Here is a 23,046-nt window from a genome sequence, read left to right on the forward strand (position 1 = left end):
GCTCCAGGATGGCAAAAACACGCCTGTGGTTAACTTATTATCTGCCACTATTTTTATTTGTGTGTGAAAGAGAATGCTGTCTCTTATTACTGCCAACAATGACAATTTTATTTTATATGTTTAACCACAACGCAGTGTTTTCTCTGTGGTTCCTCAACATTGCAATGATCAATTTGAAGTGTAGTTTTAAAGGCTCCATGAGTCAGCATCCTTTCCCTCGTGCAATGTTTTATAATGGAGAAAAAAATAGAAAAAGCTTAAAACACTGTAGTTAGTGTTCTTATGGTCAACCATAAGACTGCAAAACATCAAAGATGAACATTTTGGCTCGTATCAGGACAAGCAACTTTTCTCAAACACTGGCCCTCAGATAAATTCTGCTTTGAAGTAAAAGACTTAACAAGGAAAATCTGTTCTTAGAGCCATAAAACTGCAGAATAGGCAGCTCTGAAGGGACCTCCAGAGCTCATCTAAAGCACCCCCAAAAGCAGGGGCCGCTCAGATGTCACATCACATTGGTGAGGATAAAGAACTATTTAATCCATTACTTACATCTGATGTACACCACAGATCACAAATTCCAGCAAACGACACAGTGTCTGGCAAAAAAGGAATCAAAGCAACATAACGAGCCACCAACTCCTGAAAAAAAGAAGTTTCAGCTCACTACACATACATATAGCAAAGGCATGATTCCCCAGACACCAAAGTTAAAGCACTAACTAACTTTCTTATGTTATCAGATAACTTGTTTTAGAAATTACATCAATTTCTGAGTTACAATTAAAAACTGCAATTTACTTCCACTGAGACATGGCACAAATGTCTTTTAAAAAAAGACAATAATCATTCATATATCCATTAAAAAAATATGTCTTTTCAAGCATAATTATGGGTACATTTACTTTATCACACATGGATAATCACTGCTACCTTCTTTTGAATCTTTCTGTTTCCTTTGAAAACAACTGTAGCTACACAGGAAACACAACAGTTATACAACAGTTATGTGTGTGCACAAACACATCCTGAAATCCTTATCACACAAACTCTGTTATCTTTTTCTGAGTACTTACTGCAGTTGTCTGAGAGCTATTTGAGAGGGTGTCCAGGAGCTCCTGGGGTGGATTGAGAGGTCTGATGTATCTGGTAATAAAAACTGTTTTCCCATTGAGGTCAATGACGGTTGTCAGGCACTGACGGTTTGGAAACTTGGACGTACATTCCACTTGGTATTTTTCTGCTGCTTGGAGCAATTTCTCATCTTCCTGGGTATCAAACTTGAAAAGTAGAACTCAAGTGAAAATTGTTTCATGGATAATTTGGGCTCAGGTCTGAAAGCTGAAACACACCGCAAGGACGGCACGAAATTCACATCCTGACACTGCAGTCAGACCACAGCTGAGGTTAAGCACTGAAGCCCAGACATCTTCACATGAATACTGCTGAGACAGAGCAGCACGACGTCGGAATATTTGCAGAGAAGGTCCTGAACATTTCTACATGTATCTGCACTATTCAGACTTCTCTAATTTTTTACAGCTTTTAGCTGAGCTCTTCCAGAAAGCGTTTTAGTTAAAAAATCTGTGTCATTGTTCGTTGCCCTTCTCAAAGTAGAGAGAGGTGGAACAGTGGCACTCTGTAGCCAGACCTCCACATCAGAACAGACACAATGGTGATTCTCAGCCGTAATTAACAGCTGAAACAAAGCTTCGTTGCAGTAATTCACTGCAAATATTACTGACAAAGAAATGTCATAGTAACGAAACACAAACTGCAGAAAGAGTGCCAAATGGCACAAAAGCAAGCTTAACCTTAAGCAAGGAGTAACAACAATCTCTCGACTGATCTAATTCATTCATACTTGTACCTTCTTAAGCATTTCATTCATCTACAGAGATTCAGGAAGGACAGCAAGAAGGAGAGGAAGAATAGGTAAAGAAATAAAATCAAGGTGTGTCTCCAGTAAAAGAGCAGCATAGCTCTACACTGCAAAAAAATAAAAAGATAAAATCAACTGCTGCTGTGTGTGCTCAAAAAACATACACCCTAACTGCATGTATCTGCAATGAATGGCACTCCAGCACACAAAAGGCAAAGCAGTATGCTCATCTGAATCACACGTTCCTGTTGTGAGGCACTTACAGCTCAGTACAGCAACCCCCATAAACCAGGAGCTTAGAAGTAATTCTTTTCGAGATCTGGAGGCAAGCACGAAACACTAAATAATGTTTTTCCTGAATACTATAAACACAGGAGCAAGAAATACTGCCGGTGTATTTGCTGCCTCATTTTCATCCACTGCTCACAAACACTGATGAGAGTATTTTATTGCTTCCAGACATAAATGAAAAATATGCTCACAGTTAAGGAGTGCAGGCTTGCTTATTTCTCATGCATTACGAGTCCATCTCGTTTACTGCTGAATATGGTTAAACTGAACTGAGCCAAAAGATTTGACACAGAACACTGCAGTACACTGAGCCTAACTATTCACATACATTTCAAGAACTGCACTGCAGGACACAAACAGCAAGGGTATGATCAATTAGGGATTAATTACCTTTTCTCTGACTGACTCCCCGGGAACGAGCTGTGGTTCAATGGTAATGAATAGTGTTATATAGGAGCCCTCACTCAGATTTCGCACAGAATCATACCCTCTCTCCATGCCCAGGTTCTTCTCTTTGCTGTAGCCAAGGAGTACTGGAGGAATATTCACCTTGAATGTACCATCAATCTACAACACGCACAGACAAACAGAGCAGCACATAATATTAACTATGGCAAGAAAAAAATGCAACAACAACAACAACAAAAAAAAAGCAACAAAAAACCCCAAGATGTTTCTCACAAAATAACCAAAAAGCAAAACTCCTTTCTCAAGTACATTTGCTACCTGTAGTCATGTATTCTATCCCCTTGCTTTATTATTTTGAGCTACAGAACAGCAATACAGTAAGATGCTATGTACATATTACAGATTTGCCGGGGCTTCAGTGATGCTGGGCATCGTGCTGTAGTAGCTCACAGGAAGGCACTTTCCAGGCAGAAACCACTGATGCTTCTTGCACACAGTTGGAACTGGGCCCATTCAGCCCACTACCCTAACAAGAGGGCTTTGGTAGACTCACTCCTTTTGCACCTCCTTCTGCAGCCACAACCACAAGGTCAAGTCTTCTGGAAAGACTGTTACCAGAAAGGAGCTGGCAAGCCCGGCACTTGCTCAGGCAAGACTCGAGTAGAAAGCCTTAATGGAAAACTAAGATTAACCTCCTGATTTGGGCAGAGTTCAGATATGACTTTAGGCAAAATTTAAGGCTGTTTAAGATACACTATGTATGAGGAATTGGCCAGGAAAGCCTGAGCCTTACATGCTTCTGGACAGGATGACAGCCATTGGGAAAGGCATCAGAAGACAAACAGATGAGTCACTGGGCTAGCTCATCAAGTATTTAAGAACAAAATTAAGTTCTGATGAGGAGAAGATTAAATAAATGCCTCAAGAATTTCCACTATGATATAGTATAACAGGATGAAGAAATACTTCATTTGCCACTGCAGTTTAATTGCTAGATATACTTCGTTATTACCGCCAGACTGATCACACATTTTCAACTCCAGTAAGAACTCCTGTTCATGTGAAAGCAGCGCCAGGAAGAGCTTGCAGGCACTCACACTGCACACAAGGGCTCTCAGGCAGCAACACCTCCACAGAGACAGAGTCAGGAGTGCCCCTGACAGCAATCCTTGAACTGCCTTGTTCTAAAACAGAGAGACCGGCGACAAGGACCACGAGCAGATGTCTATCTTTGATGACTAGCAGTGACTGTGTCTGTCACTACATGCTGACAAGCAGCTCGTTAAAATGTCTAAATCTGCCCATTCAGTCTCTCAGGGCTGTGAACAGATACTTCCCAGGTGAACGTCACACATTCAGCACAGAACACTTCCCTGAAAAGAGTAAAGAATCTTGTTCTTTGCTTATTGATCTGTAACAGTGGAAGGAGGAAAGGAGGAAGTGGAAAAAAATGGAATTCATGAGAGGTGTGAAAAAAAAAAGTCAAGTTTTTTTTTTAAACACTTACCTAGGTAATGCAGCATTGAGATCTCAATAGCTACTGATGAGACCATCAGAAGAATTTCCATTTTTAGCTTTATTGCTGAAGGAAACCAGGCAGCACTGTCAATGCAGAAGTGTCTTTTCTCCTTTCCAAATGCTGAACTTACTGGCACACATTCACCCAGTCTGACAGCAGTTTTAAAGCTACTGTCAATCAATTCCATAAAATATACTGACAAGTACTGAGAACATCGTTAAATCTGACTTTGCATTACCAGTCCCTTTCCACTTTAAGAGATGCATTTCAAGTTACTGACACTTACCCTAGCCTGAAAATATATGGTGGTGAAGGGAATCTTAACACATCCCAGCCAGTGCCTCTCAACACGAGTGTGGATACCGCTTTCTCTGTCACGATCATCCTATTAAAACGTTGGGCAACAAAAGGATTTGTAAGACAACTCCATTTTCTTTCATTTGGTCGAAAGTCTCATCAGAAAAAAATTCAGTAACGTTTTTAACGATTTAACTCACTGCAAGTTAAGTTCAGCTCCAACTGCTGCAATAATTACTCCGCTTGCCTTTCAAGCACACCAGGTGCTGAACAGAAGTCAGTGATACAATGTGACTGCACTTCAGGCTTCGAGTCTTGTGTAACTTCTGACTGAGAACTCAAAATTTGACAAGGGCCCCACAAGAATCTTTCCAGACTATGGAAACTGATCCTCTCATGTCAGGTTTTAGAGGTTAAATGCAGGAACTTGGTAAATCATCTGGCATTCAGTAAAAGCAACAATAACAAAAACACCCAAGCAAGCAAACAAACCTGTATTGTATTTGAGAATAGAATTCAGACTACTGTACACAGACTCCCAATTTTACTACCTCCCAACTCTTTAAATATAAGATAGATAACAGAGATGCTGACCTCCAGCAGCAGATCATAACAGTACATTAATTTGTACAGACAAAAGTTAACTCTATAACACTGCTTCCTTGAACAACATAGCAACATGGACTAGATGTAACACAATAATGAGGCACAGGAGGGTGAGAGCTACTACACTGAAAAGTCTTACTCTGACCACTTCAGGAAGTTCGCAATATTCAGTCAAGTACACTGTCCTTCAATTACAAACTCACCTCTGTAACATCATGAAGTACTTCATCAAAAACATTAATGAACACCTCATCCTTCACTGACTGCAAACTGTGGGTGCTATAGTCACCGTTGGGAGCTCTGAAAAAGTTACAAGAAAGAGATGTGAACAAAGCACAAATTCTAATGAATCCACACGTGCTGAGTTATTATCTCTCAGAAAAGAATTGGTTTCGTTTTGCTGTACCTAAATGGAAACTCAAGTTCCTCATTCCAGTTGGGGTTTGGGCCTTCTGCTGTTGTTGTCCGACAGACCGTTCGCTGAAAAGAAACTTCTACGAATGGACGGACTAAAACCTGTACAGAGATCCAAACAAAGGAATCATTCATCAGAACTTACTCAGTTACATATATTTATGTGTTTAAAACAAGAAACATATCCTTAGCAGAGGTCACACTGGTGCAGCCCAGACAACACTTTGCCTCAAATTGCACTTTCCAGGCTTCTAAGCATTTATGAAGCTTTTAAAATGATTTCATATGTTAGAATTTCAAGAAGGTGATGTGTGCTCAGAATATTTCATATATTATATACACAAGGAAAACAATTTTCCCCACAGCTCCATGGAAACTACTGGCTAACTAATCAAAGAAAGAAACAAACAAATGTGATCCAGTCTACCAGTGGAAAAAGTGTCCCTGCATTCTCATATTGCAGATAAGCAACTGCTACTAGACACAACAAACACCTAATTTGATTAAAAATGCATTAATGGAACATTTCATTAGCATTCAAATGCATATGACAGAACTTCTGCCACATTTCAAGACCTAATGTGGAGGGACATCCTAAGAAAAACAAACAGAAAAACCACTGCAGTGAGCTTCCATCTTCACTCAGAAACATGCTGAATTCAGATGTCAAAAGCAAGCAAATCTATTTTTAATATCAGCCCTAGTAACAGCCATGCTGCCACGCTGGCTGAGACAAAGAGGGCAGCGAGCTGAAGTTCAGACTGCAAAAACAGCCACAAGTAGAGACATACAGCAGAGTAAGAACACAGAAGCACAAGGTTATCTTAACACTCTCCTACGTCTACAAAAGTCTTAAGGTGAAGGGACCTTCCTAAGCCTGTAACAACTTTTCTATAAGCAACTTCCAGTGTGTCATTCTTCCAAATACTTGTTCAGTGTCCACGTCAATGCAAGCAAACCTTTTGTCCACAATACATACAAGCAACTTCTCTGTGCAGATCTTATGACCTAATTTGAACCTAGCTCCTCCCAGCTTAATTTAGTGATCCCTCAGCCTTCTGAAGAGTTGATGAATAGTCAATCCCCATCCAAATCACTTGTTATTTTGTGCACCTCCATCTTAATCCTCCTCCTCCCCTCCTGGAAATCACTGCCATTCTGGCCAAAAAGCCCTACCATTTTTCACTGCACAGCAGCCACTTCATATTTATGACCTTATTACCCTTCTCTAAACCTTCACGTAGCTTAACTATCTTTTTGGAGATCAAGGAGTGGGCAAACCAACCTCCCTAACAGATATCTTTCTGGTAGTGTTATTTCCAGTAAAAAAAGAGGAATGCTCACATCTTCATGTAAACAAATGATTGTAATAAGTGTCATGAGTTGTGCAATATACCTGGTTGAATGCCCAATCTACATTGCTGGCTGGGCTCTGAGCAGATGGAGAGGCTGCAAACATCTCATTAAAGGACCTTGAAGACTTGGATGGTTGTTGAAGTTTGCTATGAAGGCAACAGACAGCAACATCGTGAGAAACAACAGAACTTATTACCAAACAGGTGGAAATAGTTCTTTTATCCTCATATTGTGACTTTAACCTAGGAAGGATAATTATTCAGTCAAATGACAAGAAAAAAATTGCCAGAGAGGGGCAGAGGGCATATGGCTTTTGTAAGAGTCATTGTAAAAGCACTGTGTGCCTCTAGGCTGTCTCTTCTCACAAGTTTATAATCCATATATATAGATAGATAGATAGATTATTTTATATTTATTATTATTATTAGCCTCCCCTGGACAATCACATTGAGCTACAGATCTTACAGTTTAGGGAGATGAATCCCTGCAGAATTCAAACTGGACAGACTTCACAGTATTCATGGAAGGTCTCCATGACAAAATTAAACCCATATGAATACCACACAGATGGTGACCCCCTAAGCAAAATAAAAATAAGAGTTCATGTGCTTATTTTTATCTTAGCTTTTTTTGGTAGTAATACCACAGTAGAGATTGTAAAAGAAGAACTATTCATAAAAAAAAAAAAAAAGCAGCTCAAAATCAGATACCTGATCATCCAAAAAAAATTTGAAGGGTTTCTACGTTAATTTGTAATACCATAGCAAATCACAATTTTCATCTCTTCTTTCCTGTCAAGATATTTCTAATACGAATTCCTTATTTCTCAGTTTGTCCTTATTTACAGAAGTTAAACAAAACCTTTATAGCAATATATAGAGATAAAGGAAAGCAGAAGTGCTAAATTACCTAAATGCTAAACAATTGCTCAGGACGAAAACATTTCCCATTTAAATGTAAAATACATTCATTTTGGGAGACAGAACACAGTGCTAATACATTGCTTCTGAAACTAAACCAGGCTGTCAGAATTCAAGCACCTCTAAAAGATACAGCACTATGCTTTACAGATGTCTTAATATGCTAAATGTTGTGGTCATCTGAAAATGAGCCAGGGCCAAATCTAGATCATTCTCCTCCCTTAAACAACCAAGTTCATGAAGTTCTTGAGAAGACCACCACAAATACAGAATGAAGAAATGGAGTTTTAAATAAATATTTAAAGATTTTATAAATTACAAGTTCATTGAGTGTAACTAGAAGGCTTAAGACGTACTTAATCCAATATTATCCATGTTATAATGTAGTAAAATACGTAAATTACCTTCCAGATAGCTTTTTCCACAAGGAAGTATGTAGTGTAGTGGTAAAACATTAATTGAATTTCAAAGGTAATGCTAAATGATCATATTATTCTAAAAGCTTCAAGAACAGCAGTTCTTTATGGATAACTAACAAGATAAATCCCTATGTATTTTATCACAAGGATCAAAACAACAGACATGGCTGAATTCCATAACTAGTTATTTCAGCTGCCTTCAAAGCGTTGAGTGGCAATGTGAATCTGCACAGAATAAAGCAGTGAGGCATACCTCGTGACTGGTTTTCTCACTGGAATGTCATAAGCTCTAATGATGTTCACTAACAGCTTAATGTCTCCGTCTGATAAGTTCTGTGCTGTAACCTTCTTCCTCTCCTTTCTTCTTGGCTTCAGTGGTCGTTTTGGCTCTGCCAGTTTGAAGAGGCCAAGTCCCAGAATGCTAACAATCATAAAAGCAACATTTAGTCATTGTGGTAGAGTCCCAAATTCTATTGTTTCCATTACATGCAAAATTATGCACTAACAGAAAAAGGAAACATACACTGTTGTATCATACAAAACTCTAAAGAATGCTGCAATGCTTTAACAATTTACTACTACACAATCCAGCTGTCTTATATTTCATTAATTCAAACTTAAACATTAAACAAAAAAAGCGTTTTCAAACTTTTTTTTTGGTCATGTTTTCCAAACAAAACTAGATAAGGTATCACAATGACAACTCAGGACAGATCTAAACTACAGCTATATCAAGGTATCTAGTAGATGACAACAAACACTGTATGAAATATGCAAGAAATCTAATTACACAGCTATGTAGAGGCTATAGAAAGGAAGCAGAATGAATATGTCACAACATACCCTGGACCCTCAGAACTTATAACCCAAGGTAAAGCAGAACCAAAGGGAAAAAAACAATAGGAAAGGAATAAAAAGCAGATACATGTTTTTACATGTCATTAATAGTTAACTGCATAAATACTTAAATGACAGAAGACATTTCAAAATCTACTTTAAAAACGAACCAACCAACAGCATTATTCCCTTACACATAATGAACAATCACGTTAATTACTTTTAAGATAGAACCATGAGTTACTGAAATCTCACTAAGCAGACACTTTAAATGAATAAAGGTGTATTTTAAATTCACTAACGACAAATTAACAAGTACTAACCAATATGAATTTGTACTCATAGTAAGAAAATACAGGTCAATCATTTGATCTGAAATGACTTCAAAAGCTGACTACGGTCTCATTCAGATTTTTCCATCCTGTGATGTGAAAACCTGAAGGAAAAATTGCACAAACCCCGTTTTGGAGAGCAAGTCTCTGTATCTCCAGCAGATGGGACTGTTTACTTTTATACTGTTGATTCAAAAACTGTTAGCTGTACTCCCAATGTGTCATGCTTAAGAGTGAACATGAGCAACTTCTATGAGAAAGGAAAGTATCTACCATTCACGACTTATGCAGATTTTAAGTCAGCAGCACTAATTAAGGATCCTCTATGTGACAGACATTTGACATTTGGGTGATATTCAAATGTCCAAATCAACAAATACAGGATTTGTAACAAAAATTCAAAGGCCAGTGCATAAAACAAATAATAATCTTAGAAAATAGAAATCACTGCTCAAAACAGTAACATTTCTGAAAGTTAACAGCAGACAGAAATATGTAAGACAAAGTCAACAATAATCAGTGCTATAGTGACAGGACAACCACACTAAGCATACAGTATCTCATCAGTTGGTCACATCAGTACACTTTGCCAATGTAAAATTGTCTGTGATTCTTCTTAACTGACTTAGAGCAACGAAGACAGGTCCTTTACCCCAGAGTAGGAATCTCCTCTTCATTGACCAGGTCAGAATGAAGGAAATGGTGCTTTGCTATCAGGAAACGGTTAATTACTGATTCTCGAACCTGTGAGAGGGAAAGAATGGAGGAAGAAGAGACAAAAGGACACTTTAACCCCAAGCCACTGCAAATACTTGCACTTTGTCTACTAACCACAAATTCCAAATACACATTCTTTATTTTATTCCTCTTTTAAAACGAGTCATGTCAAGGGAACTTTTCTTTCTGCCAGGAACAATTTCTTACTTCGTAACATAATATGAGCTTATTTCACAAATACAGTGTCTCTGTAAAAACATACCAGCTAGCCAGATGTAAACATATGAAAGCATACATCAGAAAAACAGAAAATCCATTTTTATCTGATTACAGTCCATTACCAGAAACAATGCCAACAACAAACACCATTGACAGACATTTCTTCTGGGCATCTAAATGAAGTTAGAGAAAAGACTGTAAAGAAATCTATACGGTATTAATTACAGAGATTAAAGGCAACACTTTGGACTGCAGGAGAATCAGGAAGGCCTGTGCTACTAATGCTATGGTTTCAAACAGATGTTCAAAAATCCTCAGTTCCTTTCATTTCTTTGCTGAGGTCACATACTGAAGCAGAGATGAAAACATTCCCTCTTCTCTCAACACCTACGTAGAAGCAGAGTGAAGGAGTACTGCCTTTGTCCTTTTATTTCCTACTGCCAGGGCTAGTAATGTCTTTACATACTGTCCTAGTACAAGATTAGCTGCAGAAGAACAGTAACAAAAGCTAATGTACACCTCCTTTCATTATTTTAGAAGAGTTCATTTAAGTTATGAAATCATTCGTTGCTCTGAGGTTACAAGATTGCATTTCAGACTGCAATGAATTTCAGAGCTGACACCAGCAATCTCATTTTCTAGCATATCTGACAACGTATAGAAGTAGAAAATATCCAAGTGCTAATTTTAAAACTAGTACCTGCATTTATCTAAGTGTTGAGGTACCCTGTGCCACATACCTCTGTACTACTGCACTGTACTGCCATTCAGTGCACTGCATAACCACGTGTTTGGATACACACACTGAAATATCACACGGAGCATACAGGGCTGACACAGACATGACAGCTTGCATAACAATCATTTTTGATATTATCACACTGAATTTGGGTTTTAGCACTTACCTGGACTTCCCTGGAAGATTTAAACACTCTCCATTGCCTTTGATTCTTTTACAAACTATTGCTAATAAGCAATTTGTTTCATCTGACACCAAATTAACCTCACAGACATATCAGAGTCCCGTGGGCTGGCTGGGATTTTATCTACCTTTATACATTACCACTATCAGTTTTTAGGATTCCTGAAAATTGAGCTCCCAAACACAGCAGCAACACACAACTTAGAGAAATACGATGGATTTATACTTTTTTGCAGCTTACCTTTTGTAGATAGCTGGCAACAACAGCTCTGTGTGCATCCAGGTAACGCTTACTGTCAATCACATCCCTCTCGTGTAGTCTTTTCTCATATTCCTGAAATATTTATTACAGTTTGTGATTTGATAAATATCCAATGCTTCATTGAAGACAAAAAAAAAAAAGGTAAATATTTCATTATATTAAAGTGTGGCTCAAAGACAACAAAAAAACATGTCAGACATTTAAGGCTATTTTTAATGCTAATGCATACAGTAACAGCACTGCATAACTTCCATGCATAGAGACAAAAGCTGCAATAAGATTCACCTGGTTTAAATCCCTTGGAATAACTTGAAGATTTCCCTCCCTTGTTCTAAACCTGAGCTCCCATCTGCTTTCGTAAACCAGATTTCAACCAGAAATGGTTCATGTTACTGCAGCTGCAGCAGGATGAATTCTTTATAAACAGAAGAGATGTGGTATTCACGGAAGGTGACCTGATACTTGAACTGTGGGATACTGTGTTGTGAAATTTTGAATCTGCACTCAAAAAATACAGAGATTTAACAGCACAATAAAATCACTGGTTGTGGAGAGTGAGAAAGTGAAGATTTTTCTTTGCCTTAGGTTTGACCAAAGAGCCCATGGTCCAACTGATGGACTGAGATGAATACTGACTCAGGGTTATGGTAACTACTCTGGTGGACCTCAAAACTATGATGAATGCTATACTGACAAGGAACTACTATTTGGAAGTGTAGGAGAACCTCTCATAAATTAAGAAGCAGCTAGAGCTGACACTCAGATTCCAGGCAATATACAGAGCCTTGAAGTCTAAGGATGTCCCAAGACTAGTAGCTGAACAGCTATCACTAATTGGTATGGCTTTAGAGCCACAGATTCTAGCTGTCACATAAAAGCTATGGAGTGAAATTCATCTTCAGGTCTGGCTCTGTTTTCTTTTCATTCTATCACCTGAAGGAAGCAGTGCTGTCTCCCTTCTTAAGACTTGTCTGCTTAGGACTACACAAACTTAGCAGGTTTGACTTAGTCTCATGAGGAAGAGACCAACGAGCAAACCAATACCTGCACACAGCTAGGGCAGGGACAACTGCAAAGAAGACAGGGTCTAATTCTTTTCTGTAGTGCTATATAATATAACAAGGGAATGCAGCCAGCAGGTACAACTTAGAAGATTCAGGTTGGACACAGAAAAAAAGCGAACAAAAAACCCACCCAACAAAATAATCACTAGAAGACTACTGCAGCACCAGAACAGTTATCCACAAGGGCTGTGGAATCTCCCACTTTTCAAGACTTAGCTAGACAAACACATAGCTGACCTCACCTAGTGCTGGCAACAGCCCCATCACTGTGGAAGACAGGACTAGACCAACTCTAGACAATGTTTTCCAAACAGCATTTCCACAGTTCTACACAATGTCAGATTTCTTTGCCAAATAGCTAGTAAACCAACTAGGAACAACACCACTTTAAACTCAGTTTTGAAGATCATGTCATATAAAATGAACTTGGAATGGGTGATCGTGGGCTTATCCAATTCATTCTTAATGAGGAAAAAACAAAACTAAACAAAAAAGCAGTTCTTACATTGAAATGAACAAAGTCAACAAAAAATCACCTGGAAAAGAAGTGTTTATCAAAGATGTATTATATTCTTAAATAGAAGGTAAAAAAACTAATCTAAATATTGAAAATGAGAAATGTTTATTGTGAAGAAGACAGACCTGACTGAACTTACAAAGCGTATTTTAAAGATATAATCCAAAAGCAATGGAAGGAATTGCATAAATTTCTTCGAACAAGGCATAAAGCAACAGTTGCCAAAACTCAAGATGATTCTTATCCTGAGAAGGCAACAAACACACTAAAATGTTACGTGGCCATACCAATTGCTGAAGAAAAACAGAACATGTGACTTAACAGCGACAGCGGAGTTGAGACTAAATATAACTGAAGTACAAATCAAATACAAATGCACACGTGGCATTTGAGTAAGGTTAATTAACAGATAGGAAGGACAGGGTGAGCTAATTGGAAAAATGTACCGAAACCAAAGTAATTGCAACATAAACTAGAGTAAAACATAAAAAGGTTTTAATACTCAGTGTCATCACCTGAGCCCTTTCTGTGAATAATGGCAGAGAAGTTAATAAGCATAAGCCTGAACAACCTTTGTACTAACCTTCTGTATTTGAAATCACCTTAAAAAGAAAGTGTCTTAGAATATTTGTGCCTGCAGTAATTGCTGTGTTGCTTTCTTTTGCTTCCACACTATAGCTGTGCAAACGTCTCCTCTGAAGGAAGCTGTCTTAATTAGATTAAAATAACACCAGAATAAACAGAGGGAATACAATTCCAATTTTTTTACACGTCAGCAGAGCTGTACATTCTTTCAGGGACTCACTGACTTGCAAGTCCAATATTTGACGTTAGAACCAGGAAGAACTACTGTGTTTTACTAGAGGACATTCTTGACACAGTTTCAGGTAACAGTCTACCTGGAAAAGTTTCTCGCTGATCTCTCGTTCATGCAAAGGGACTTGCTTATAGTTTCTGAACTCTGCCACCTCCTCATTTCTGAGCTGCAAGAGTCGGAATCTCTTTGATCTGTTCAACTCTTCATCAGAAACAAAATCAAATTCTTGCTGCAACTGATCCAGTCTGAAGAAGTCAGGAACACGTGCCTCTCCACTAGTGGCAATCTAAATTAGACAAAAAGTCATTCATCTTTTTGTACTAAAGAAAAAAGTCTACAAAATAACTTTACCTAAGTCAAATATAGTATTGCAAGAATAATCTAGTTCTATGCAGTTAAGATAGATCAAACCAGGAAAAAAATATTGCATGTTTTAAAGCAGGTTTGGGTAAGCAAAATGTGAGAATACAATTTTACAGTACTCCAAAGTGTATTCTATCCCCCTCAAACATAAACAAACACTAAAGATTAAGAAAACTCTAGCATAACATAGCAGAATGACCTAGGAAACTGTACTGGAAAGGTGATTCTTTTACAAAACTTCAGCTACAGAAACAGCTCTCCAATTTGATGTTTAGTAAAGTCTCAGCTTCTGCAATCAACTAAACTTTGTGCAGCACTGATGGACAAGCAACTTCCTACCTAATATAGTGGCAACAGTCCTGCACCTTAAGGAGAAGAAGAAATTCAAAACTACAGAATCATAGTATGGTTTGGATTGGAAAGGACCTTTAACATCACCTAGTTCCAACCCCCTGCTACCGGCAGTGACACCTCCCTCTAGATAAGGTTGCTCAAAGCCCCATCCAGCCTGGCCTTGAATGCTTTCAGGGAGGAAACTGTATGGTATAGTAACATCAAGGTTTGCAATTAATCAGTTTGCATATTCTCCAATACTTACTTTTAACCACTAGAAAACTACTGAACTAATGGATTAATAAATTCTCTTTTTTATACACATTTTGCCTCTTAACATTCACAACAAGTATATCCATCAGAGTTTTAAACTGGTACTGGTGTTTCACAGCTCTATTAGCCCTCTGAAAATGCCACTTACTGTAATCATCTGCATCAGAGCAGCATTGTTTGGGTCATTTGGATCCAGTTTTGTTTCTGCTGCCCACTTAGCTAGTTTCTTCATGTCAGTTAAGCCTGATGTGCCAATGGATGCAATAGCATCAATATTTTTCAAAGCACTGAAAGACAACAGACAGAACTGTATCAGATGATTCCACCTGGAACACATTTGATTTAATAACACAAAAAACATACTTAAAGCAAACTTGAGAAAGTAAAAACAAGACTAATACAAAAAATCCTATAACCTGGAAATAAATTCCATTTCAGAACTTTCATTTAAACTGCAAACCTCTCACTCCAGATCTTGCTATCCATCCCCTACCCGTTTTTTTCCACACCATACCATTTTATACTTCAGCTGAAATGAAGCAATTCTTTCTGTAAGTGCGGTGCAGAACAGTTGACTGAAATTAAATTAATTGTGAGCAAAACAAATGGAAATTAACAAATCCACAGAAAAAAACCACACACAATCAACTCCTCAAACAGCTGTGATACAGAAGATAGCATCTTTAAAACCCGCATAGGTTCTGTGATTCTGCTTACAATACATACAGACTCGAAACTGCAGCCATGCAGCTGAGGGAATGGTGAACTGCAAAGGCTGAATGATGAAGGAACTGCTAAAAAGGAACTCTTATACAAGCTTTCTCACTGCTTTCTCACCACAGCCTTATCTGAAACACCAAATTTGACCACGTTTCTACAAATACAAAATGTTTTTGCACACTTTCCGTGACTTAAGGTACTTATCAATTCAAGTATTTATCATAGATATACTATCACGTTTCCAATTACTAGAAAGTAATATTTTTATTTTAAATAGAAAGGAAATAATTATTATTATTTGACGACCCATACTTAAAGGAACTTCCCAGATTTATAGTTCTTGCCTGTGCTATGTCTAAAATCCTAACTTTGGTCTGTCCCCTGGATGGTGTTCCTGGACAGAACCTGGACCTAACTCACCCTCCTGCAAGGTCTGGAACTGCTGCCAGCACCCTGATCCACCTCCCACATTCAGGCCCTGTAGGGATCTGGTTGGCACTGAGGGCACTGTGCTGGGTTGTCTTTGGCTTCTCCCCTGCACTCACCTACTTGTATTCACAGTAGTCCTCCTGACTACTTACCACACTTGACATCTGTACAATGATCTGCATATTTGCATGTTCATTAGCCCTATGTCACAGAATAATAGCCACATACCACAGAATGTGGATGGTGCCCCAGTTCTCATTAGGGATCCTTGCCTTCTACTTATCTGAGTATTCTATTTTCAAGAAAGCTTGATAACTTACAGATCTTTCTCAAGCTTGGTTAGAACCAGCCAACATATCTAGCAGTTGCTGCAGTAGCAGACAAAGCAGCAGTGTAAAGACTGTATCATTAAAGAGCCGAAGAAATATGCACCACATCACAGTAGAGCTGAAAAGCCAATGGGCAAAGACTAACTTCAGGTACAATAATCTTGTGTCAGACTTCTACAGTAGACAATGGAAAGTCACAGATGGTGTTTATCTCTATAAGGTGATCCAAATAAGTGTGTTCTACACCAAACAGCCTTCTAGATTTCCCATTTGCTACAGAGACAATCTACTGTAATTGCAGTATGCAGTGTTTGAAGTCAGCCTTTGGGAATGCATCTTTATGGTTTTTATCTTATGCTATTCTAGTCTTGAAGTCATCAAGTTATTCATCTGCTGATCAGCAGATTACTCTAATGACTGCAGCTTGAGTCGAGAATAGGATAAAAGCAATGCAAGTGCCAAGGTCTAGCTTCTAAATAAAAAATAAATCCAACAGAGTCCAATCAGATGGAATAATTACTTTCTCAGTTTACTAAGTTCAGTAAAATTCTTAAGGCTTTACAGTGAAGTCACCTGAGGTCATTACAAAAGCATACTTTATGACATTATCAGAATTATACAAAAAAAAGTCAGTAAAATGGACAAGTAAACTACCATGTCCAACCTGCAGCCACAGGGCAAAACACAATGATTTGAGTGGAGTAACATATTAACAAAGTAATTCCTGCAGCTCTCAAGATGCTTCTGATGGGACAAAATTCATTAAAAGTATCATCTTGGAATGATACAGATGTGACTAACTTTCTAACTACTCACTTAAAATTCACTTATTAACTTCTGTTCTCATACTGCAGTTTTTATCATTAGTTAGAAAAATGGCATTTGAAGCACGTGTCCGAGTGCCCTCCCCAAATGCACTTTGCATAAGAAAAAGGTGGGGTTTCTATTCCTTGCAAAAAATGATTACAGGAAAGTTTCTTACCGACTACACCTCATATTTGAGTACCATAAAAATTGAATTTAATCAGCTCGAGCTTTGTTTAATATTTTGTGCAGACAACACACTGAAAGGTTGTAGTTAGAAATTGTATCTGTTTTCCAAAAAATATGTAACATAAAATACCTGCAGGTGCAGAATAAAGTATTTAAGCTTAAGGAAAAAAGCTATGACAACTCATGAGTATGAAAACCATCTATTCCATAAAATAACAGTTAGAACACTTTTCCAGGAATCACTGAATGTATATCATATTACCTTGGAATCCCTGTGTTTTGCTGAGATACTGGAGGAATTCGGGGGATTCCTTTTTCTCCAACTGCCCAAGAAACACTATTAGATACTTTCCCAGAAGTCATTAAAGTCATTTGATTGCTACCATCAGCTTCAAAGGAAAAGGACACATCTATCAAGGGAAAATAAAATAGCATGTTTATCTACAGCACATTTATCCATTCAAACACTGTATAGTTTTTGAAATGTTTCCCTAAAATAAGTAATCAAATGACTCCTTCAATACAAATGGACAGGTTACATGAGCAAGGTGACCCTGCTGCTGCTGCAAAGCAGGACTCTGCTCTACAAGACAAGAAGATTCCGTTCTGCCTACAGAAAGGCTTTCCATTGGGCCACAAAGAAACACTGTGTCTAAGGGTAAGCCAAAACTTTTTTCCTTTGCAGATGCACGCCATTTAACATTTCTTGTAATTTTCAGATTCATTGTATGTGTTCTTTGTATGAATGAGACAGAAATTCAGTCAAAAGAATTAAGTGAATCTGAAAAGTCAGCCCTAAAGGTCTGTGATAAACAACTGTGTAAGCAGTCATCATAGGTAATGACATTTACACACAAATGTGCTGTAAAATCTTTTCTTCCACATTGCTTGACAGCTTTTTAGATGTTCTTCTGTTCTACCTTTACCTGTATTTCATGTACTGTAACTTTGTCAGTTATCTCATAACACTGTTTAAACATTACATAAACTTAAAAGTTCTGCATGTTTGTTTTCCTTTTTCCTACCTCTCCCTCATTTTCATTTTCTGTTTTGAAATCCCAATGATCAAATGTTTTACAGGATGTCATTACACCAGACTTCATCTGTGCATACCTTTTACTGTCAGTTCTTCAGTGGTTTGAAGTGTTAAAATTGCTGCAGCTATGCTGATTAATACCATATGCTTGCTCTGCACTATCATAGGCCTGATTACTTAAGTACTAAACAAACAATTAAAAAGACCACACAACTTCTATAGTTTACAGTAGAGCTTCACTAACACTATAAGCCAAGAAATAAATAAACACATCGGCATTATTTGAATTTACTCTGAAACTCATGCCAGCCTGTTACTTCTATGTGGTTTCAGCAAAATGAGCAGCATCAAAGTATGGAATTGAGAAAGAGTGACATTCCCTACCACTCCCAACTCCTTCATGGTCCAGCATCACACGCTGATTGCTGCTGAATTCTATCTCTTCCATGGGAGCACTGCCTGTCAGAACTGTCGTCTCAGGAACAGGTATGAAAACCTCAGCCAGCAAGGTGGTACTGCTCATACCCATTGTTTCATAGATCTAGAAAAATCCATGGTGATGGACACTTAAAAACATTAAATTCTTCACAGTGTATTGACAAGAAGTTGAAAGCATGCTGGATGGTATTTGGACAAAAGGTTGCATCACGACTTAAGCAATAAATTTGAAGCAATTAAATTCATTTGCTTCTTAAAGTATATAATTAGTAGACATTTCAGCTACAAACAGCTAACTCAGACTGAATTCTAAGTATATCCTCCTCACCTTTTTAACATACTTTTATGAGAAACAGTATGGCAAACTTTGGGCTTTAAAGAAAATCACTGTACAACATGCAACTGCTTGTCATAAGGACTGCTATCAAGGATTCTGTCTCATGACAGACCTAGTATTCAGATCTGGCAGCACAGCAAGCTGCTTTGTTCTTCCCTGTCTGGTTTCAGACATATAGGCTTTAAGAGTGTTTTCTCAGCCCTGTTTAAATGTTTTTAATCAAAGCAGATGGTATTTCTCATGTCTTCCATGTTGTGCATTACACAAATTGAGATGTGAGGGATATACATCCTCTGAGCTGCCAATAGTAAGTTACTGGACAAATAGAGAAAAAAAAAAAACAAAATCAACTTCATTAATTCATACTTGTAAGAAGAGGTAGCATTTTTTTGGTTGTGCTTTCACTGTTGTTAGTTTGGATCATTATATATTTATTTATCTTCCTTTGGACTTAACTGCACTTAACTTAATCAACAGTGTAATAATGGAAATTACTCATACTGAATTTTTTCTCTTCCCCAAAAAACATGATGGTGTTTTTAAGATGCAGATAAGAATGTATTAAGAAGAAAATTTTGGAAAAATTACCTGCAATACAAATCCTGTCTTCTAAAGTTAAGAGGCTGCTTTACTGACATTTAATCACACATCCCAATTACTAATTTCCCCCATGCAGCCTACAGTTATATGTTACAGGCGCATATATACACAGCAATGTATATGTAGTACCCAGGTTAGAACTTTGAGAACAAATCATTGTTGGTCACAACAGCCAGAACAAAATGTTATATCAATAAAAAGTAATTTAAAAAAATCTTAGCACAAGCATCAGAAACATAGCAGCAAAGTTCAAACTTTGCTACTTGAAAAGCAAAACTACCTTATCAAAAAATACTATTATAAATCATTACCTACCTGTAGCTTCAAACTCTCTGGCCAGTTGAATATTTGCAAATTGAAAATCTGACCAAAGTGAACTCTGAAATCTGAACTTAGTGGTCGAGTAACAGTCCTGGATACTTCTTTGGAGTTGAAAAAGACTTTGATAAATGCTGAGCGTTTGTTTACATCTTCTCGTCGCAAAACCTCCGCTCTGTAAATACGTCCAACAAGTGGTGAGAACAGTTTTAACAACATCTATACTTTATTTTCTACTGAGAATCTGATTTCTCAATGGGAAACAGAAGCCAACTGCACGGAAATCCAGTTCTTCTAAAAAACACCACTTAGTTAAGAACTATAATTCAGTATTTATTTTATCTTCCCATGAATTATTTCAAATTTACTTAATATTTACTTAAAAACAAATAGGTGAAATATTAGATCCGCAACTTCTACCTTCATGTAACATGAGGCATTCAAGGAAACAAAATTTCCTTGTTCCCTTCCACCACAGTAAAGGATATGCTATCATACTGCATTAAGATTCTTGAGATGCTGAAGAAACATCAGATGGTACAAAGTGAGTGGGTAGTTGTGCATTCCCCAAGCCCACTATATGTAAGCCTATATGTGACTTGAAAAACAGTGAAGTTGTAACAGCCTCAGAAGCAAAAGTTCAAGGTTTCAATCAGTAAGCTAAACAGAATGGTGAGCACACATTTCAAAGCTTTAGAGGTAGGAATCAAATGAGTAACAGCAGATGACCACTGCAAGAACTGTATTACAATTTATCTTACCGAGGACACTGTTCACTTGGAGTTATGCTTCCTGACAAGACTAGTTCAGGAATTAAAGCAGGCTCTCCAGGTTTCCTTCTGAATTTGTTGGCTTTTTCTCTAACCTGCTGTTCTATTTCCAGGCTATTGACCATTTTCGGTGGGATGGGTTTTACAGGCTCCTCACCAAGATCACAGTCTTCTATTGATTCTTCTACTTGAAGGTCTTTCTTCTTTTTCTTTTTGGATTTCTGCATATAGGAATAATAATGTTCTAGCTATACTGTTTCAATCAGTATAGCTTTTTTCTCTTGCTCCCTTAATTCACAGCACACATTGAACAGGAAATGACTCTAACTTTATAAATCACTGCACAGAAATAGAAGATGTCTTTTATTCTGTAGTACTACTTCAGATTTGAAATTCAGCACTGCATTCCACTGATAGGCTTCAAGAACAAGATGTGCTTCAAACAAAACATTATTTAAGCTCTGTTTAACACACAAGGCAACTGTTTCTGGAATGTTTTTGTTAGCAGCTGATATCTCATTCAGAATTACCATGCATATACTCTTGGGACTGAAGAAAGGTTACTCAAATAGCAGCTACAGTTCTTCAAGATGCACTGTGTGCACAGATGGACAAAGTGAATGCATACGTAGTAATAACTTCTTTGCTTAGCAGCAGAATTATGTCCTCCCTCTACACCAAATCCAAAAATAAATGAGCAGGATACAATGCACTTCTCACTTTCTCCTGATCTGCACAACTCCAGGATTCAGCTTTAGACAACTGCAAGGAATTTCATTCTTCTGTAAACTCACAGATTACTTGGATGTTCAGTCAAACCAAACCAACCACATGTTTTCCCATGCAACTCACTAGCATGTTCTACACAGACAGAGCACATCCAAATACACTAGAAAATTTAGTTACACCCATTATGGAATTGGCTTTTCTGTATTACAAGAATAAGCTATGAACATTTTCAATAATAATGTAATTCTTGTGAAGCAATGATGTAAACAATGATATACACAAACCTGTGCCTTCTTCCAGGATTTCCACTCTTGTAGCTCAGTTTTATATTCCTCCATTTTCTTCTCATATTCTTCCATATATTCTTCTTGTAATTCACTTATCTCAGCCTGAATTTCTGCTTCATATGCTTTTTCATCTGATCTCTGATCAACTTCTTCCCTTCAAAACAGTTGTATGAACATGACGTATAAATTACTCTAAATGTTACATTAAATTTTATCATGTATAGCTTAAGTCCACTTCTCCATGAATTCCATTATATCAAAAGCACAATCTGGTGAAAAACACTCGCACAGTCTACAAGAGTTGACAGCAGGCAGCTACCATCCAAAATGAGTTCAATGAGTTTCTCTTTACTTGTTAGTCCTTAGAAGCTTCCTTCTCCAAGTCTGGCAAGCTCAGCCAGCGACAGACATTACTCAAATACTCACTTCTGCACCCTTCACATCCCAAATCTCACTAAAACCTCACTGCTGGCAAATGAAACACAGTGTTATCAAAACATACTTCCTCAAATAAAGCTTCATGGGTGTGTTAGTGAACTTCTGAAATTCACGGAGGGACTTCATTTGTTTCCAAACTTTTATAACACTTTTAATCAACATTCTATCTTTTTCTTGTTCAGCATCACGAAGTCTTCTGGTTTGCCTAGAAATATATAAACATATGCATAAAATCAGAGCTGTGTAACTCAGCAGAACAATACCATGAAAAGCTTGGATACCAAAAGCCAATTGATGTGGTATCTCAATGTGACTGATGGCTGCAGCAGTTTAAATCCAAGGTGCATAAAAACCAGACGAAGTTGAGGATGACAGGATTTAGTTTCCTTCACTATCAGTACTCTCCGCTCTAGGCTTGTGAACTTTGGACAATCTGACTTCAATTACAGTTCATTCTCTAGAGACTTCTAAATCTTCTTTAATGCTTATTACAGCTGTACATCATTAAGAACATTTTTAAGTCAATGCCTGTAAACAACAGCCCAGGAAACGAACACTGCTGCTATGAAGTAATGCTTATTGGAGTCATACATTACAAAATATGTTCTATACTTAACATGCTTCTAGCTCCACTAAAAAGCACTAGTAAAGATGAAGTAATGTAGCTATGTATGAAGTAATACAAATAGCCCAACGATATTCTTCACACTAACAAAATTAACAGGGTTCTTTTGCCTCTGACTTTCACATTTCCACCCTTCCAAATTTTTGTCAAACAGATATTCATTAGCATCTTTAATGATGAACACACACTGACATCAAGAACTACAGACTTCTTCCAGTACTACCATGGT

General features: G+C 37.6%; 1 protein-coding gene across 1 annotated transcript in view; it reads right to left on the reverse strand.

Annotated features, from left to right (window-relative positions):
• The window catches only part of LOC136048222 (complement C1q tumor necrosis factor-related protein 7), an 81,467-nt gene that overhangs the window by 4,304 nt on the left and 54,117 nt on the right, over positions 1–23,046 (reverse strand). The window contains exons 13-30 of the mRNA XM_065735743.1: positions 22,257–22,397; positions 21,752–21,908; positions 20,730–20,959; positions 19,966–20,143; positions 18,660–18,816; positions 17,502–17,649; positions 14,917–15,055; positions 13,882–14,085; positions 11,381–11,473; positions 9,934–10,025; positions 8,366–8,533; positions 6,814–6,919; positions 5,410–5,519; positions 5,207–5,303; positions 4,387–4,485; positions 2,564–2,740; positions 1,077–1,280; positions 553–642 (exon numbers count right to left, since the gene is read on the reverse strand). Coding sequence (XP_065591815.1) covers positions 553–642; positions 1,077–1,280; positions 2,564–2,740; positions 4,387–4,485; positions 5,207–5,303; positions 5,410–5,519; positions 6,814–6,919; positions 8,366–8,533; positions 9,934–10,025; positions 11,381–11,473; positions 13,882–14,085; positions 14,917–15,055; positions 17,502–17,649; positions 18,660–18,816; positions 19,966–20,143; positions 20,730–20,959; positions 21,752–21,908; positions 22,257–22,397 — 2,590 coding nt within the window. The remainder of the gene's footprint in view (positions 1–552; positions 643–1,076; positions 1,281–2,563; positions 2,741–4,386; positions 4,486–5,206; positions 5,304–5,409; positions 5,520–6,813; positions 6,920–8,365; positions 8,534–9,933; positions 10,026–11,380; positions 11,474–13,881; positions 14,086–14,916; positions 15,056–17,501; positions 17,650–18,659; positions 18,817–19,965; positions 20,144–20,729; positions 20,960–21,751; positions 21,909–22,256; positions 22,398–23,046) is intronic.

This window comes from Cyrtonyx montezumae, unplaced genomic scaffold (genome assembly GCF_038088225.1).
Source record: "Cyrtonyx montezumae isolate F1298 unplaced genomic scaffold, pur_monq_1.0 scaffold_2, whole genome shotgun sequence".
NCBI lineage: Eukaryota > Metazoa > Chordata > Aves > Galliformes > Odontophoridae > Cyrtonyx > Cyrtonyx montezumae.